The following is a 20,867-nucleotide window of genomic DNA, read 5'->3' on the forward strand; positions in this document are numbered from 1 at the left end:
TTGTTTGGTACCAATGTTTCCTGTCTTGACCTTTGAAACACAACATCTTACTACAGTCTAATAATTAACAAAGGCCAATCACAAACTCAGTATTTCCGCAGTGCACAGCTGGTGCTCATGTTCACGTTAAGGGAATCACCAGCCTGTGGTGCTCATGGAGACTCCTGTGGGGACTGCAGTGCAGCCCAAATGGCAATGCAGCAGGAGCTCAGTCCCATGAACCTACCACAAACTTCCTATGCAAAACAAGACCTCAGGCTCATAAAGCTCTTTCTGAACCTTTCTATCCAGTTTCAAAAATTGATGCCTAGAGTTAAAGTTAAATTCTACCAAGGTCATGGGGAGTTGTATCTTTTGGATGTTTTGGCCTAGCTGAATTGGACAGGTAAGGCATCTTCAGTGTGCAGTGCTGAAAGGCACTCCTGGCACAGCTGGAGCATTACTGTAACACAGCTTCTGGGGCACAAGCGATCCAAGGGTATCCACCTCAGGTGCAAGGAGGAAGCCCAGCTTTTTTTTTGGCATGGAACAGGGAGAGTTGGACCTCTCCAGTGGGAAGGCAGTCAAATCCATTTGTCAGAGTTTAACCATTTTTGCTTTGCTGTGCCCATTATAAGCACTCTGTAACTGGACCATTTCTATCTGCATCCATTTGTACTTCACAGCTTTTATGTGGCCCTCCTCATGTGGAGCCTGAGAAACAGCAACTGATTCCTGAGGTGACATTTATCAAACTAAGCTTTCCTGATAAAAATGTGATTTCCCACCTATTCTTGGAATTTGCTTCCATGTGAACCAGTTTCCATCATTATCCAGGGTTTTCTAATTGTCTGCTAATAAAGACCTGATTATGGAGAAGTTGTGTGAACCAGCTGAAAGCACTCAGCCACGTGCTGACTTGGGTGCAAAACCACACATTCTGTTGGGTGCCTAATTGCCTTAATATCATGTATGGGCCTTAACCTGTACCTTGCAGTCTAAGTCTCACTGAGTATACAGATGATGCAGTATTGGATATATGTTATAGTCAGTGTCACATCTTAAATTGTTTCTAAAGGGATATTTAGCCTTCATAAAAGTGAGTAGAAGACACATTTACAAATTTATGTTTAAATGTTTTTTACACTTACTGACTAGTTTGGTGATAAAACCTAAACAGGGGTCTACCTCTCAGTGAGAAAAGAACCAAAGAATTTGTTTCAAATCTCAAAAATTAAAATGCTTTAATCTGTAAAACACTACAAGCAGCCAGAAGAGCAATTATTGAAATCTGTACTTTACTTTTCCTTAGGCTTTTCTACTCAAAATTCATGATACTGAAAACATTCCTACAGAATGATACAGAGTCTAGCCCTGCACAATTTTCTACAGATTTTCCAATGTGCTGTTCTTGTGTTCATCTGAGCAGTGTGCATGAACAGACTGACATCAACATTTGTACTGAGGGAAGAAAATAAATGAAGACAATAGCTAATGGGTTTTTTTCTTCTATCACCAGGCGGGGATAAGGGGAGGAGAGGCGATAAATATGGGAAGGGGGAATCAAAGTAAGAAAAATTGAGGAGGAAGAAAGATAAACAATCAAGCAAACAAAATCAACAAACAAACCAACCAGCCCCTAAAGAAAGCAAGAATGGATGGACAGACAGAAAATAATGAAAAAATAATGGAGTCTCTGAAGCTGTGTAAACTAACTTCATTTGAGGCAGTTGTCTTAACAGATAAGCAGGAGTTCTCATCTCACTTAAAATTAACAAAAAGGTGAAATAACTCTTTAAAATATACTAATGAATATACATAATTAAAACAACCTTCTAATCTAGGTCATTGTTTGGTATAGTACTTGGATATGCATGAATGCATTTGGTGCAGAAATCAGGAAGAGTTATGCAAATAGAGCTGAGGACAAGATCTGCTTCATTTCCCAAAATTACTGTGCTTAAAAGACCTCTTTAGTTGCACAAGAAAAATAATAATAAAGTTACTGCAGTTTTTACTGTGTTATCTAAATCTTACCCAGACTAATCATGCTGCCAGTACTGGAAATACATTACTCAAAGCACAATTAGAAAGTCACTCAAATAGTGGTTTTCATCTCTTTTTTGGCCTTGACTTTTAATCTGTCACCTTCTAGTCTATCATTAAAGTCCATTTGAGTCAATTAATATGCCACTCATATACTACATTGACTGCACTATATAAGAAGTGTAGAATTCACACAGTCTGTTGATCCTGTATTAATATTAGGCCATGCAAAAGCCAAGCTCGTAATGCTGTTATCACATGGAGTAGTATGTCACAAAAAAGGCAGAACAACAACAAGAATTCAGAGCCCAAAGGTTGAAAATACTGCTGGTTATCACAAACAATTAAATTGTTCAAAGAGGATGTTAGTCAAGTGGTGTATGAGTGCACACGGAGATTGTGAAAAAAGGTCATTAACACAATCACCTTTTTCACACAGAAAGTATACATGTTGAATTCAATAGCAAAGTGTACACTTTTTCGTAGCCAAAGCCCAAATAAATTCTGTTAACCAAAGAAATCCCCCTTTCCACAACTCAGTGGCAATAAAAGCCTGATCTGAGATCCACCAGTGAGGTCCCAACAGTCAGGAGTGACAAAGCACGTCACACTGAGAAGGAGCTGTGTGTCAGTCCCTGGCTGGGCGACAAAGGAAGGATACTGCTGCAGCACACAAGGAACTCTGTCAGCTCTCTTATATCACACCAGTCACACTTACAGCCCAAACCTCACTTACAAGTGCAGTTGTTTGATACATTTCCATGCCTTACTTTCAAATGGTCCAGATCTGAATGAAGGTGATAGTTTCACAAGGGGAATATGAGTTTGAAATTAACATGCTTAAGTGTAAAATAATCTTCCAGTAGACAGACAAATGTTTCTGCTTGAGAGAACAGTGTTTATGAAACAGCAGGCCCTTTAGTTGCCCTGGAAACTATATTTGTAAAGGGCTGTAACTTATATTGTCCTGGAGGCTTTTAACATTTGCATTAAAGCTTCAGAGGACAAGAACTGTCAGAGAGTATTTATTCACAAAAACCCAAGCTTCACTTTAAGAATGTTGAGTGGTGTATTATTTTTTTTTTTCCTGGCAAATGATAACTGATCTTTCAAGAAGCAAACAAAGAAAACCTCAAGAAGTTGGATATGTTTGCAGAAAGTCACAAGCAATACACTTAGGATATTACACTTGCTGGTCAGGGTTGCACAGAGAACTTCAAACAGAAGGCAAAAATAATTTATAAAAGGAATAACAACAGTTTAAGTATTTTCAGCATTTTCTGTTTACTGCTGTTCAGTAATGACCCTCAGGTTGCATCCAGAAACATCGATCAGATTAGGACATACTCTGTAATCATAGATTTAAGAAGATCTCCTTAGAAAAAAGTATGAAAAAGTAATGCAGAAAGCTAAAACTGAATATTTTATTTCAAATACTTAGTGACAAAATGTTCTTTGTTTTAGACACAAAAGAACTTTTTATTTTCCAAGAACTATGAAAAAAACCCAGCTTTTCAGCTATTATCACAGCTTCACAAACTTACCTTGTACAGAACATCTTTCAGAAAGTGCCAGCTATTTTATTGTTTTCTGACTTTAAAAACAGTTTATAAGGGAGTCTTGATGCTCATACTTAAGCAAATCCACCCCTGAAGTTACTGGGTGAAATGCTTATTGCAGAATAAAGCAGAACAGTCAGAGAGATACTGTTTGATCTTTCTCATTTCTGCATCAATTTCTGTTCTTGAAAAGTGGGAGGAATTGAAGCTCCCCAAGATGAATCCTCTTTTGAGGGTCTTGCACAAGCAGGAGTTGAGGACAAGATCCAGAAATCCGTATTTACGACTTGCGTAATAAAAATATGAAAATATATCAAAAAGAGAGACCTTCCCCTGGTTATAGAGATGCTTAGAGATGAGTTGAGGGAAAATTTTTATGAAGTCTGTGCAAGAACACTAACAAGGAAAAGAGACAGACAGAATGAGAAATTGAGAGTCCTCTGACTCATTTCCTTTGGGAGAGAAAAACTGAATGAGGAAAGAGAGAAAATAAAAAACAGGCAGGATATTTCTTTCAATAACTTTCAGAATCAATATGCTTTGTCTTTGTGAAGCAGATTGTGCACTACAGACCATTTGCAGTATTCAAATGTATTATTCAAATAGCAAAAAGAAAGTGCAGTGAAATTTTCACAAATGAAATCAGAGAGAGAGAAAATAGTATTTTTTCACAATATTTTATAAAACAAAGTCACTTATATTCCTTGCATCATAAACTTTTTATCTATTCTTTGATCATTTTGATTTTTGTTCTAAAGTGTGCTTTAATCATGTGCTGCCAAACATACTGACACAAGTAAAGGTCTGCAATGTACATGGCAAAATTCTTCTAACTCACAAAATTTGTGAAGCTGCTCCTGGGAATTATAATCTGTTAGCAATGGGATACAGAACAGTTTGCATCTTCTTTTTTGTTTGATTAACCAGTGGCACCCTCAAGCTTCCTCTCAAGTACATCCATCTTATATCTACTTCTTTAATGTTGTGGAACAAAATGAAGCCCAAATCCTCTGCAGACAAACGAGTGTACTGCCTCCAGAAAGCCTGCTAATAGTTCTTTAGAAAGGTCAGACAGAAAATAAAATAGTGAGCATTTAAGGGGCATTTGAATTTTTCAGATTTTCCATTGCTTAGTGTAAGTTTCTTACCATTATCATAATTAGACCACAATATGCTCTGGTATAATGCCATTCATCTTTATCACACTATATGTCCTACAGAATTACAACAGATAGACATTAAAATGTACAAATTATGGATCTTTTGTTCAAAAAACAAGATGGAAATTTATTCAAAAACATATTTGTAGTTTCCAAGGGAGAAAAAAATTGAAATTAAAAAATTTTGATTGTTTTTGGAAAATATATAGATGAATAGCTATTCTTACTTGTGTATAATCATGCCATTGCTTTGGGTAAACAAATTCAACCTTTCATTTACATCTTTTGCAGTTAATAAAAAAGTCACTGAAGCAAATACATTGAAAAAAAAGTAGATTAAGTGGCTCATAAACATGCTCCATTTAACTGTAACGTGAAACTCTTCACTCTTTTATGAACATCCTGCCCCGAGTCATGCAGACCAGAGGAAAAGCTTCATCTCAAAGTAATTGAAAGGAAAACATGACACTGTATCTTAGCCCAGAGGAAATGGAAATATTTTAAACTATTCCTTAGGGCATTATGATGCTTAATATGGAGTCGTTACTTATTAAGTTCTTGTCCCAGTCAACTGCAGCTGAAGTCAGAACACTTCCAATCTAATCTGATTGACCTCTGAATTCTGGAAAATCATCTCACTTCTCTTCATCTTAGACTTCTTCCTGTTCTTTGCAATGTCTAGCAGAGCAATATGAATTGCCTGTTATTTGTGCGCCTGGACAACAAGCACTGAGTTGAGAAGCTCATGGGAATTGACACTTGTAGATGCTACCACAACATCAAATATTAAATAATAATAAGACACAGTGAATTTCAGCCTAGAATTTGATATGTAAGGTTTGTGAGCAATGCCTTGTTTGCTATGTGTTAGTGTTTTCTCAGCTGCAATGAGAAAACAGTCATTAGAAAAGAAGCACCTTAAGCAGGTAAATCCTTCCTGAAACACAACTGCAAAGTAAGACTAGTTTCAGGACTTAGTAGTAGTATATTTCATAGCACTCCACCACTAATTTTCAGCAAGCATTCTTTTGTGCTTCCAATGAATTTTCTGCATGACATCTTTATTTGAATACATTCAACAACAGTACTATGCAAGATCTCTTCCTGAAACACACTGCAAGACAAATTTAAATAGACTGTAAATCTTCAGCTCCTGCTGTGACTGGATGCAACAGTGCTGAAAAGCATAGGTTATTATAGGGTATCATCTTGCTGTCAAAATTAAGGCCTTCTTCAAGGGTCTGCTTTGTAACTCAGGTGTTCAGAAACAAATATAGCCAAAGCAAGTAGTGTAAGATAGAATCTGCGTATTTTGTGTGGGGAGAAGATAGTTTCTGTCCATCTGAAAGAAACAACATGTTCACATAACATTTCCAAGCTAACATGCAAAGCCCATTGATTTCCCATATCAAAATTCCATATAGTATCTTCGGTACTTGATACCAGGGATGTAACCTGCTCCAGAACTTCCATGACTCATTCACTGAGGCAAATATACTGGTTATAAATGATCCACTTCTTTATGGACACTGGTGCAATATTTGAAGTTTTGAGGCACTTAAAGATGGCACCTGGTAGGAATCCAAATCGTTTAAACAACTTTATTTTGCTTCTAACTGTTTTTAAATGTAACTTTTTTTTTCAGTATAATTTAGAAAATTAGTTCCCCTATATACATGGTGTCAGGGCGGGTCCTTGAATTACTTTTCAAGTGTTTTTGAAACATAAGAAAATAGGATTTTTTGTCATTAACAGTAATTTATGTTTTCAAACTGCTTAATAAGGTTTGGAACCTAAGCTGAAAGCTGTTCCAGGATCCATCGATGAAAGCCATTGTTTCAACACCTATACTAAATCAACCAACACTTAGCTATAACACCAGTTTTAAGTATTTTCCAGAAATCCATACCTAAGTTAAGGCACATATGATTAAGTATAAAGTTAAAAGTTAGGCTGCATTTACAAAAGATGTAATCAGGCTAACACTATTCCTGCTGAAGTTCATGAAGCAGTAAATACAATGTGGCTTTTACATGAGGACCTAAACTGACAGAACAGCAAAAAAAAAACATTTCTGGACCTTTTTTTTCCACTGGTTGTTCATTCCTATTCCCAGTCTCTTCATGCCAGCACAGAAGCCCATGCAGGTGTGATGACAACTTTCAAAAGCATCCATCTAGGAGCCCATCCTACCTGGCTGGTTCTAATTCACATTGGTGGCTTCCCACTCCACTCAGCGCAGGGGTTCAACTGCTATTGCATGGTGAAAGCTAGTGGACAGGGGGCTGTACCCACATGTATGAGACTACCTTTTTTTTTGTGGTAATGATGATTTAAAATACTGATTCAGAGCAAAATTAGGCTGTTAAAATCTGGTTTCTGGAAACCCATAAAGAAACAGCTGGCCTTTTAACATTGTTTAACCTAAATCATTCACCTGTGAAACTTCCTTCCTACTAGAGTCTAGATATCTGATATTCCTGGAGTCTGAGCAAAGTCTAGACACTGTTTTTCAATGCTAGAGATTTCTGATTCCTATTCAGAGAACATTACGTGAGCACCACATGTCATCACACCTACTAATGGTTTCCAAGTTTACTGTTCAGGACATAAACAGCAGATGTGATGACATCAACAGTTACCACCAGGCTTCATGAGCTCTCCTTTTATCTGATCTGTGTATTAGCACTTCAATGCCACTTTATGATCTACACAGAGATGAGATTACAGCCTAGAAGGCTGTATAGACAAAATACACCTAGCTGTGTTACAGAGTTTCTAAAGTCACAGACTAGGCTTGACTGACATATTCACAAAATCATGCCTTAGGTGGGACAGTACAGAGTGCTACCCACCTTTAGCAAAAGCACAGGCACAACTGACCTAGAATAAGAGGGACTCCACAGGGCAGAAAAGTGAGTGCACCAAGGTCTGTCAGCATGTCTCTCCTCTTTTGAATGTAAAGAATTGTGTTACAGTTTTCTTGAGTCAGAGGAGAAAATGTATTACCTGGAGTTCCTGTTCTGTTTGCACACACTGTAAAACTGGCACAGTTTGTACATGGAGAGCCCAACACTGGGACAGTGTGCTTCAAATGCCCAAGGCATCATCAATAGGCTGGTGAAAAATGCAGTTTGTTTCTTGTCTTTGGCATTATGTTTGACCGACACTGACATTGCAATGTGTCCAAGGACTAAATTAATCCTCAAAATGGATAGTGGAACCAAGACTCTGCTGTTTACTAATTGTTAAATGGACACCTACTAGCCATTTACATGTCAGTAATTTTGTCTTGATAAGAATTTCCTCCATTCATTGTGTACCAGACTAGAAATTCACTCATTTAGAGAGGTCAGGAGAGGCGTAATAAATGAAGCGTCCTATCTGCTGAAAAAAGACTGAGAAAGCTAACTAGATGCTATTTTTCCTGTGGTACTCCTTTGCCACATGAAACTCCCCAACATTTAGCCCACAAACTGCTCAGACTGATAGTACCAATCAGCATCTACAATTGCTAATATTGCAATAGCCATGTGATAGAGTGATACACTATTATGTCCCGGCCACTGGTAGACCTCTGACGTCTACACCAATCCTAGGAATGTTTTCAACTGGAGATAGTTTAACCAACTCTGAAAATAACTGAGAGATTGTCAGATGCTAGAGACAGAAACATTTCTTTTGAGGATTAGTAATCTCACCCCTAATGGCTTTCCCTTCTTTGTCTACTCCCATACAGCCTGCTTTGTGCCAGCTTTTGAACTACTATACCTACTTGTTTCCAGATAGCTTAAGCATTCCTTGAAGGAAAAAACCCACACCCTCTAAATATTCTGCATTTATTGCCATGTTACATGCACAGAAACTTGAACTTTACAAACCTAAATTTGAAATGTGGCTCCAAAGAAGAAAAGACTTTTCCCTCATACACCTCCACTCTTGAACCCCTGAGCAGCAATAAAGAAGAAAAAAATCTTTTCCAAGCTTTGCACCATTGAATAGAGCCATCTCCATCTAGGATTTGCACAGTAAGATCACTGTAACTCAGAAGTATATCAGCTTTAGAAATGCTTTTCTTTTTAAATTACAACTCCAGAAAAAAGGTTTCAGCCGTACAAAGTAGCTGTAAATCTTTCATTTTTCAATTTTTTTTCTATTTTTATGAGTGGAATGGCAGCAACTGTGATACACAAGGGAAAAAGGAGCTGAGATAGCTGATATATCCCTGTGAAGAGAATTTCTTTGAGAATGTTAGATAATGGTTTATTTATATGTCAAATCCTTACATTTAAAAAGGACCAGAAACTTAATAAACTTCAAAGACATCTTCAGGGGCATGTAAGACATTTTGTAGGAAAGAAAATTTCTCCTTACTTTAGGTATTACATCTTTATCCCAAGAGAAAGAAAGATCTTTATGATCAGTAGCTAAGCTCAGTTTTTCAGTATACAGTTGTGCTGAAGAAATGTGACTTCTGCAAATGATGGCAAAAATATTTGGAACAAAGGTGATGACTGCAGACTTGCTAATGTCACAACACCTTGGGCCTGAATATTGTGTACTCTTAGGGGAATTAGGAATGATCATCCTTCTTTCTGCAGTAATCTCCACCCCAGATAAGAATGTTCTATCTTTCATATCTGGTTGATACTCCTTTTTGAGGGAAATTCAGTAGAGGGTACCACACCAAGAACTGCAGTAATCAGCAAAAACCTGACAGGGACTGGTTGCACCAAAGCATCATCAGGAAAATAAAAAAAAAAAAAAAGCAAGCAATCAAAAAAAAAAAAATTTAAATTATTACATCCTCTGATGATACACTAACACTGCTACAAAAATATCAGTTAGGGATAAAGAATAACCCACAGCTTTACAAGTGTACATTGCCCATTTCAGTACTTCTGGTCATCCTAACTGTAAAATAAAAACTGTTGATTTTTTCAGAGTATTCTTCTAAGACTCAAGAGTAAGAAAAGTGCATTTGTCATTGCCAATAGGCAAGCTAAGAAAATCCAGCAAATGATGCCCACTCTTTCCTCTTGAACATCACTATCCTTTTCAGTGATGGATACTCCAGAAGCTATTATAAGAAGAGTAGGCACTCCCAGATAGAAAATCACACTGCTCTCCTACCAAAGCCATTTCAGCCATTGTGTTAACATTAATCAGTATTGTGAAGAGCAGTTTAGAATAGGAAACCCCTCTTCAGGCTGTGTTCTCTTCAAAGGCAAAAACCAGACTAATTTTTTTAATAGTGCAAGCAAGAAGTAATGGACTATTGATAAAGCAGTTTATTTTGACTAACAGATGAGGCAAATTAACTCAGCTGCAATCTCCTCAATCTACTGCTGCCTAAAATAGAGAGAGCTGCATGGAGAAGGCCAAATAAGCTGCTGTAATCTTTCCATCTGGGGGAACTCAAGCAGCTATCATTCACCACTGTCATTTACATAACTGGTGGAGGAAAGAGGGAACTCACATACTGAACATGAAGAGTGCTCAGTTTGTTTCTCTGTTTTGAAAAGCACCATTATTCCTAGTATTTCAGAGAATATAGGAGTGACAGAGCATTCACCATAGCTAATCCAACTGTGAACTTAAAACTGGGCTTCTTCAACTCCCACAGCCCCTGCAGTGACAGCTGATTTACACTAAACCAGCAAGGATCAGCAGAGAGATCAGCACAACAGCTTGCAGGGTGCAGTACCAGGAATCACACAGGACATCAATGAGGAGTAATCCTCGCTCTCCAGGGCATAGCACCACAGCTCTGGGATCCATAATACCAGGTGAGAGTAGCATTCCAATCTTTGACAGCCATGACAGCAGCGACCAGGGGTCTGCAGAGCAGACTCCAGAGACAGTGTGCAACGGTGGAAATTTGATCCTGGTGCAGCTTCTGTCTCTTGCATGCTTGTTTGGCCATAACTTTACACTGCTATTACTTCTTCCATGTCATTTCACAAACAAGCAGATACTAGCTTTCTATATAGTTCACATTAAATTATGTACCTGTTTAGTTGAAACATTCTGGGAAGAAATTACTACAGGCAAGAAGAATTTTTGGCACATCAGGTAATTCTTCCTGAAACCCTGTGAGATGGTTTTTGGCATTTCAAGTGAAATGAGGTTCACACCAGAATCCTTCACCTTTGAATGAATAGGGATCAATTTACCTCAAAATTCATTTTCCTACATTGTGTTTTATACAGACAGATGAAGGAAGGAGGGAAGGAAGGAAGGAGGGAAGGAAGGAGGGAAGGAAGGAAGGAGGGAAGGAAGGAGGGAAGGAGGGAAGGAGGGAAGGAGGGAAGGAGGGAAGGAGGGAAGGAGGGAAGGAGGGAAGGAGGGAAGGAGGGAAGGAGGGAAGGAGGGAAGGAAGGAAGGAAGGAAGGAAGGAAGGAAGGAAGGAAGGAAGGAAGGAAGGAAGGAAGGAAGGAAGGAAGGAAGGAAGGAAGGAAGGAAGGAAGGAAGGAAGGAAGGAAGGAAGGAAGGAAGGAAGGAAGGAAGGAAGGAAGGAAGGAAGGAAGGAAGGAAGGAAGGAAGGAAGGAAGGAAGGAAGGAAGGAAGGAAGGAAGGAAGGAAGGAAGGAAGGAAGGAAGGGAGGGAGGGAGGGAGGGAGGGAGGGAGGGAGGGAGGGAGGGAGGGAGGGAGGGAGGGAGGGAGGGAGGGAGGGAGGGAGGGAGGGAGGACCTCTTTTCAACTTCTTGTGGGCAAATTTGATAAGTCCTGTTCAAGCACAATATTCTTTTTCAACCTGATGATACTCAAATTAAGGAAATATTTTTAAATATTTTTAAAACTCTTTTTAAAACTGTGTTTATTAGTGTTGTTTAATTTGCTAATTTTGTGTGGGTGGATAATTGCTTTCATCTTCTAAGAGGTAATCATAAGCAGATTTATGGCAATTGACAAACATTTGTACATTGTAGTGTATGAATGAGTAACCTATGAAAAAACCCCACAACTGCCAAGGTAAGCACTTCTTAATTTTATGTGCTAGTCACTGTAAAAAGTTAATTATGTTTACTTCTATACAGGAGATATACAACCATTTGTTACTGAACCCAAGAATTAACATCTTGCTCCAGAACAAATATCTGAAAGGTGATGTTAAAGTGAAATATTGCTCTGTAACATTTTTCATACTAGCCACACATTTCTTGCAATACACATCTCTGGATGACAAAGAATTTCTGTATTTCCTGAACTATAGCTAAAGAAGTAACAATCTTTCTTGTGGGTTTTTTGCACCTTATTGCTTGTCTTAAAGCCACACACTAGATCCACATTTCTGGGATTTTTCACTGTTTCAAATACTGATGGAGAAAACAGCTTTTCTGTATATATAAAACACTTGGTGATTTTATTTCAGAAATCAGATAATGTGGTAAATTCATGAAGAATATAAACAGCTGGACAAAGTAGTAACCATGTTGTTTCCTCAAATTCCTCTAGGCAGGTATCATAAAAATTTGAAGCAAAGCAAATTTCTTCCATGAAAAGTTTCCCAGAGGAAGAAAATAAGAAACAAAGTAAGATAATTTGGAAAAAAAATTAAAATATTACATTCTAATCATTGATAGTCCTTCAGACACATCCATCATAGCCAGAAAGCTCAGCTCCAAAACTTGAATAAGTCTCTTCAGCTTGCACTCCTTCCTCACCTCCCCAACAGCAAGAGTTTTATAGGAGTTAATATTGCCTGAGTTCTTCCTGTCATAAAACACAAACATATCAAGTCCTAGAAGAAATTTTCTTATAACGTTATGAATTAATCAGAACACGAAGTCTGTCTGAAGCCATGCCTTTCCCACACTCATAACAGACTTTCTAACAATTTTTCCCTCTTGGCACCACCAAGAGTTCAGAAGGAACAAAAACCAATGCTTTCCTGGCTCATCTCTGGTTTTCCATACATGCCACCTACATTTAGTTATGTTTGTACCATTTTATGCTAACACAGAAAAGAGATGTAAAGCCAGGAGTATATTGTCTTTTGCATCTGAGAAAGTTAAAGACAGTAACTAACCATGATAGACAGAAAACATTATTTTATGCTAGCTAATGTTTTCTGGAATAGCAAGAGAAGGAGTGCACTGCATCTAAACTGACAGAATGAGATAAGATGCTAGAAAGAACACTTTTGTTCTGGTTAGTAAGGCCCATGTACAGACAAGCACACATGCAGGGCTGTGCTTAAAGTAGATGAAAAGAAATTTAAATCTGCACTAACTTAGTTGTATTACACTGGCTCTGTCTAGCAAAACACTGCACTATTCTAATAACTGGGGTAAACAAGATTAAGAAAATATTTAGAAGCCTGAATGGCAGAACATATCAAGAACAACTACTCCCTGTAATCAACATTTTCTCATAGGAGTTTAGCTGTGAATATATCCAAAATTACATGTTCAGGAAAAAAAAAAAAAAAAAAAGGAAAAAAGGAATAGAAACCCTTGGTTATTTATCCCATAGAACCACCAAAGATCTTTTAAACCAAATTGGCAGCCCCTGAGCTCAGAGCTGCACAAACACACACAAAAACTACTTTTCCATGCAGTAAGCATGTAAATTAATACAGTTCATAATTACTAATATTACATGCAATGTTTTGCTATAAACTAGGGTCTAGGCAATAACATTTTGCCATTTTGAAATGAAAACACCCTTAGGCTCACTTTAATATCATTAAAATAAAAGCAGTAACAGGACACATGGAGACAGTCTAAACCACACACATTAAGAAGGAATGTAACCATATAGACCTGTAATACTGCATTGCCATTGCTCTTAGTCTATTTCCACTGCTATATAAAAAACTGTAAGTTATTCACTAACTTTGCAAAGCTTCCAGACTGAGTCATGTCAGGCTTGTTCTGGGCTAAAATTGTAGCTTCTCAGGCTGAATTTTTGTGGGTTTTTTGTTTGTTTTTGTTTTTAACTACTGCACACATTGTTTTACCTGGTTTAAACATTTTCCCCTAATTGACCAGATCTATCTAGCTCATTTACATTACTTTTGCTTATCTTCGTTAGCACAACAGTTTTATGATTAAAACATAACACAGTACTATGGAGAAATGTAGACCTGTGGAAACATAGTATAGACCTTGAGAAGGGGAGACACAGGAGATAGCGGAGTACAAGCATGGGATTACAAAAGGTGCAGCACAGACTTAGTGTTGAAGATAACACCCACAGCTATAAAAAATACCCCCGCAATGGTCAGTTAAAGAAATGTGAACATGAAGATGCACAGATCTGGTGTTAGTTGCAACAAAGAACAAGTATTTAACATACATGAAAAGAAAACTATTTTAAAAATTTGGATGAAACATGGAGCTGTAGAACGACAAAGGAAGAGAAATGCATATTATCAACATTAACATAAACATCCCCTTCCTTCCCGTGGAAGACTCCGGATGCTGCCAATATAGGCAACACCACCAGCAGAACGAAAGCTATCACCCTTAGAACTTGGAGGCACAGGAGAAGGTAGAGCCTAATGTCAAAGAAAGTGGGTAGAAACTGAGTGCATAACAGTACTATCTTGTTTTTTATTATTATTTTTGAATATTTTTTTTTAATAGAAGTCTTCTTTTTCTTCAGTAATAATGGGATCTTGCCTATGAATAACAACTAAACTTCTAAGATAAACTATTGTCGACTCTGTCTCCAAGTCATATGATTCTTGACAGTTTCTCAAAGGCTTCTTATTTCTCAACCATGCAGAACCATCAGCATGCTGTTAATTTTTGGAAATCCAAGAAGAGTAGCAGTGTCAGCAGTCTGGAGACTCGGGAACCCAAGAGCATACTAATCTCTGTGTGGGGAAAGATCCTGTACTCTACATTCCATAGAAAATCCTACACATCAGCCCCTAGATAAAATGACTGTGGTCAATACCTGACAAAACTTATGCCACAAATCAAGATACTGCTTTGACTAGGAAGGAATAAAAACCCCAATATCCCCCAAACTTTTAACAATCTTTCAATATGGACTAAATATTAAATGAGACTTAGTCTTATACACAGATATTGAGAAACTCTAAAAATAGTGCTCCTTGTATTTGGAAAGAGAGGAAAATAGTGAATTCAAGCAGATTATTAGTGCACAGATATATCTGTGATTCTAGAGATACTCTTGATATTTGAAAAGCATCACAAAGAATGAACTAGTATAGTCCCTCACCAGCGTTTTATATGCATGAAGGAGAAAACTGGAATTTTGCACTGAATAATAATGACAATGGAGCTGAGCTGTCTTTGATGTACAAGTCTTTTTATTAGGCTACTAGCCTCTGCCTTCTATGTGAGAGACAAAGGTGTGGATATGAACAGTTCTGCCAGTGATGTGTTCATTAATTGCCTTTTAAACACTGGCAGAAATAAGATTAACTTTGGCATGGCAATTCCTTGTGATATTCTGTAATAACATCACAACCTGCAAATAGTTAAGAATATAAAATAAAATTTTAAGTAATTAATTATTTAAAATAAATTCTACCAATTTCCCCCACATTGTCCTTTACACAGTCTGTCTATCCCAACTACACTTTTTGGTACTGGCTGAATCAATGAAAGTACTATCATACAGTTAAATAAATGCATGCATAAAATCAGTTTTAAATGCAGGCAAAAAAAAAAAAACCCAACAAACCAACAAAAAAACTAACAAAAAAAACCAAAGCAAAGAAACCCCAACAAAAGCCCAAACAAATTAATCGGAACCCACTTTTTTTCACCACAATCCTGAAAAAAATTTTGCACTACTTTATGACAGTGCCATTCTTTCTTCTGCTCTTTGCTACTCATGCTGTAATTCTGTTTTTTTGTGGAAGATTTGCTCTTTCACAAAGACTCCTGTGATGTGTGAGGGTACTTTGGTAGTGTATGATTCGGTTTTTAGTTTTCTGGAAAAAAGCATACTTTTTTTAAAAAGGGGACAAAAATATTTCGAGGGACAAAAACAGTTATTTAATGGTAAGACATGAAATGGTGCATATGCCACCACTGAGTAATTTCTATGAGCAGCCTTTGCCTTCCTTACCCCATCTGGTCCTCATGTCTCTAACACCCACTCACTGCATTACAATAAAAATTATATTAAGATCCTTCGGGCAGGATTCTGTATTTCTGTAAGGGCTCTGAAGCACCTAGCATGCATCTGGAATCTGTAAAGGGAAAATAACAAAAAAAGAAAAAAAAGGAAAAAAAAAAAGACAAGAGTCAAAGCTTTTAAAACTTCGTTTATGGATACCCTGTCACCTTATATGACAGGAGCATTTTGTTCCATGATTCTGAAGGAAAGAGTCCAACTAACATGATAAATATGATATTGGTTATATACACCATTTATTTTATACATATATATATAAAAAAATCAATTACTGCATTTCTATTTAGAAATGAGCAGGACATATTAGTAGACTGGAATCTTTCATTTGATGAACAAAACACTTATTGAGTGGAAAGCTGAAGCTCAAGTTCTGTCACATTATTCCACTGACTCTCATCACTTCCCCATACTTGCTTTCCTGCTCTCTTCTTGCCTTGATATGACATATGACATACCTATGTCTCACCTCTGGCATGGCATGGCATGGCATGGCATGGCATGGCATGGCATGGCATGGCATGGCATGGCATGGCATGGCATGGCATGGCATGGCATGGCATGGCATGGCATGGCATGGCATGGCGTGATCTCCACAGGCAATACTGTGCTGTCAGAAAACTATCACTTGCAAATTAAATGTGCTTTACTCAACAGAAGTCATGACAAACTTCTGCCAAAAAGAGCGTTGATTTTACTATGTAGAGAATTTGTACATATAAAAGAATGCAAGTCTTAAGCATGCCATGGGGTGCACTCATGTTCTGATCTGGCACTGTTGAAGCTAGTGAGGCTTTTGGCATTCAAAGATTTGCGAATGGGGATTCCACAGACTTTGTGAAATTGAAGATGCGCATCTGAAAGCTCACTTCAGAAAAAATCCCTTAACTTAGCTATGCCTGTAAATGGATTGAACTTGAAACTAAATTAACTATTTGGTCTTGCTGACAAATTTCGAGTTTAACTTCAATGGAAGTTACTAGACCTGCAGTCTCAGGCTAAGCAAAAATGAAATTGATTCCCAAGTGGGTTCCCTGCCCGAATCACAAAAAAGTCAGAGTTCTTTAACAGAATACCAGTCTCAGTGATTGGTGCAGGTGTTTCTGTATTTCTGGATTCTTCAGATATCTGTTTAAAAATTTAAATTAATTCACTTGCTTGGGGCTAGGGAGCATGGAGTTGGGAGAGAGAACAGAGCCCTCCATGCTACTGCAGCTCTGCAGAGAGCAGTCTTGCTTCCCTGACACGCCAACTGCATGCTGTGTCTACAAGCATGGGAGCTGTCATGATAATAGCCAATGTCTGCGAAGCAGATCCCAGTCATGAGAAAGGTCTATTCTAACCCTTATAAAAAAGGCTCAGATAGTCTCAGGCCAAGCACATAAAATTAGATGATGTGGCCTTTACATATCTTTAAATTTCCAACCATTGCAAAGTTGTTCCTTGGAAAAGGGAAAAAAATTCCTTTTTCTTTGTGAGGGAAAATTCCCTTCCATACATGGAGATGGTCTTCAAACCAGAAGACTTATTCCTTGCCAAAAAGCCACAAATCAGTGTGCGTTTCTGTGTGACACAAGTTCACAAACCAGTTATTTTGCTTGACTCTGAGCTGGTTTCTGCCTCCTGTTTTCAGCAAAGCATACTGCTTTGGGGACTGCATACAAACCACTGAAATTACTCTGGTGGGGGGAGATGGTGATGAAGAAGAAACATAGATATGTTACATCATATGTTAGTCAACTATTTCTACGAATCTTCAAGCCAGTTTCTTGCCAGTTGAACAACTGAGTTAAACTAGTATGAAGGGAGAGAGCTGGCAGATTTTTTCCCCTTCAAAATGTTTCACATTCACGACCTTGGTTAGATAATTTAGTGAGCAGACGTTATTGTCAGCTTCTTTATGTTACTCATCTACAAGAGCAGATGCCACACTGAGCTGCAGCTTGGCATCAAGGAAAGTCTGCCTATGTGTCCGGGTAGCCAGGATAGCCTGGACTCCCATAAGGACTAATTGGTACTCCAGTAAAAAGAGCTATCTTCAGCCCTATTCAAAAAGAATGTTCTAGTGGTTTTAGCATCCTTCCGGATGCTTTTTAGGAAGGCTCCTCTCAGTGCTTCTGGATTCCATCAGCTCTTCCTGACATGGAAACTCTAAATCACATATTTAAAAATAGACCATCAGATTATCTGGGTAAATCATAAAGCTCAGCTTATCTCTCTCTTCCCCTTCAAAATATACAATTTATTTTGTCCACCAGCTCAGCAGCGTGAAGCCATCAATAATCCTGTTTGTCTCAGTAACCCCACTCAGTGATTGTCTCTGTGTCTCTATTCCGTGCATGTATGTCACACTGGGGCGTGTGTGTCTGTGTGAGCACTGAAGAAGGATCCAGGAATTCGCAGTTCTGGGCACAAAGGTATACAGTCCTGCTGTATTTATGCCCATGTCAACTGTGCACGTTCCAGCATCACAGCACAGCCTTACACAGTCATGGAGAATAATGCCAGCATTTTGCAGTAGTAATGGACTAAGTACTTCAATTACGCATTAAATTGTTGTTTAGCACCAATCTGGACGACAGAAGTGGTGTCCTTCTCCTGAGGGCAGGCATAATCAATGCGTGCAAGGAAGGACACAAAGATTTTTCAATTCCTCTTTCCCAGTGGCTCAGACGCGCCACATCATAGAGCCTTCAGGAGCAAGCCCCGACTGCCAGCCCACGTTTCCTATACGCGCATCTCCTCATCCTCCTCCCCCTGCCAGTGCGGCCCATCAGGCCACGAGAGCCGGAGAAAGCCCTGCAGGGATATAAATAGCTCCTCGGGGGAGGAGGGGAGAGTGCAGCAGCACGTTTCTAAAGATGCTTGCTGCAGAGGGAGGTTTTGCTGGATTAATTCAGAGGGAAAAGGGAATTACTAGGAAGTTCACTGCTGTAGCAGGCAATGTTTGTGGAAAGGGGGCAGCAGGTGCCCTGGGGAAGCTGAAGAGGGAATGCCGCGCTTGCTGGGAGAGCAGCGAGGTGGGGTTCCCTCTTTGAGCGTCCCACCTATTTCAAATCGTTTCCTCAGAGCCCCTCCCGCAGATGGGCTGTGCATAGGCACGAAGGGCCCACGGCTGAGACAGACAGCGAGGATGCGAACCAACTCGGTGGAGGTGTTATTAGCACACGCAGCTTATTGTCTGTGCCAAGTTTGTACAGAGCCAGGTGGTGCTACTGATGCGCGCTGTATTGCACGGACTGTGCATGCAGTGCTCTGAACTTGCCCCATGAGTAAGGCTGGTAAGGTATCGCTGGCTTCCCTGCCCTGTCCCCGGTTTTCCTTGGAGAGACAAAGAGAGACAGAGAGAGAACCGAGAGGTTCTGTCTCCCCAGAGTCACCCCATCCCCACCTGCCTCCCGGAAACTTTCGGAAACTACAGACACAGCCTGGGGCACAGGTGAGCGCTCGCCCCTTCCCCGCCGGAGCCAGCTCCGGGCACTCCCCCGCCGCCTCCCGGGCCGCTCCGCGCCTCTCCCCGCTCTCTGCCTCCCTCCCTCCCGCCGGCGGGCCGGCACTGTGCGGCTCTGCGGTGCTGCAGCACCCGGCCCGACCCGGCCCGACCCGACCCGGCCCGGCCCGGCCCGGCCCGGCCTCTCTCACCGTCCTCCAGAGCCGCTGCCGCTTGGCACTGACGGAGGTGGCGGTGACGATGAGGTGGGAGACGGACACCACCAGCCCGAAGACGATGGCCAGCAGCGTCCGGACGGGAAGCAGCGAGTAGGAGACGAAGGTTACCAGCATGAGCTGCCACATGCCCTGCTCGGGAGCGCTGGGCGGCTCCATGCCGTAAGCGCCGAGAGAGAAGGGGCAGCAGAGGAAGGAGAAGGTGAAGCTGAAGAGCAAGGTGAGCTTGACGATCTGCTGCAGCTGGGTGACCTGCAGGTACTTGACATTGGTGACGATGAAAAGGGAGAGGAAGATGATGCAGTGCACCGGGTGCGAACCTTTGGAGATGGTCAGGCTGGGGCCGGAGAGCAGCTCCACCAGGGCTAGGCTGGCGGTGAGCACGATGAGGACGGCCAGCGCCTTGAGGGTGGACGTCTGCTCCAGCTTCAGGTTGTAGCTCTGGAAGAGAGCCTCCAGCTCCTTGCAGTCAAACTCGTCCTCGCAGGCGATGGCATCCAGCAGCAGCAAGGGAGGGGGGTCCCCCAAACCGGCTCCCGCTCCCGACGCCGCGGCAGCCGGCGGGGAGCAGCAGCAGTGGCAGCACTTCTTCCTCTTGGTCTTGACTTTCTGAAACGGTATTTCCTCCATGTCAGTGCCATTCATAAACCCGGGGAAGAAATGCTCCTCCAGGTGTCCCCCGCTGCCGCTTTGCCGCCTCGCTGCTCATAAAAGAGAGGGGGGCTGCGAGCAGGAGCCGCGGCCGCTCGCCCGCCGGCAGCCCCCGCCGCTCCGCGGCTCCGGGGCGCACCCGCCAGCCGCCGTCCGCAGCCCGCCGCGCCGGCAGACGCCCCCTCCGCTGCCACCCAGGAGCCGGGGGTGGCAGGGACGGCGGGAGGAGAGTCTCACTCGTGTTAATGTGCCAACCTTCCAGCCTGCAGTCTCGCTTTCCCCTCCACCCTCCTCCTCCTCCTCCTCCTACTCCTCCTCCCCTGGTGCTCCAGGGATGTTAATCTCCTAATGACACCAAAACACCATCCAAAGGTTTGGAATCAAACAGAGGGAGGGGTGGGGGCAAAGGGTGGGTGGAAGCTCAGAAAAGGGGAGACGGGGATAATCAACAGGCGGCTCTCCCTTCAGATAACGCTATTTGGAGGAGCGGGAGCTAGAGGAAAGCAAACGGGCTCCCGTGAGGTGGGCGTCATTAAAAAATAAAATAGGGAAAAAAAAAAAAAATCTGAGCCAGGGCTCTGGAGGAAAAGTGCTGCAGAGCGGCCGGAAAGAAAGCAGGAGACAGGGAATGGCCGGGCTATCCCCTTCCCAGGTCCGAGAGCATCTCACCGGCGCTGGGGATTGA

The 20,867-nt window shown here is 40.7% G+C and overlaps 1 protein-coding gene across 1 annotated transcript in view; it reads right to left on the reverse strand.

Moving 5' to 3' along the window:
* The window catches only part of ADCY1 (adenylate cyclase 1), a 139,488-nt gene extending 119,309 nt beyond the window's left edge, over positions 1-20,179 (reverse strand). The window contains exon 1 of the mRNA XM_058832517.1: positions 19,508-20,179. Coding sequence (XP_058688500.1) covers positions 19,508-20,176 — 669 coding nt within the window. The 5' untranslated portion in view covers positions 20,177-20,179. The remainder of the gene's footprint in view (positions 1-19,507) is intronic.
* Between the last annotated feature and the right edge of the window lie 688 nt (positions 20,180-20,867).

Source organism: Poecile atricapillus, chromosome 2 (assembly GCF_030490865.1).
Source record: "Poecile atricapillus isolate bPoeAtr1 chromosome 2, bPoeAtr1.hap1, whole genome shotgun sequence".
Taxonomy (NCBI): domain Eukaryota; kingdom Metazoa; phylum Chordata; class Aves; order Passeriformes; family Paridae; genus Poecile; species Poecile atricapillus.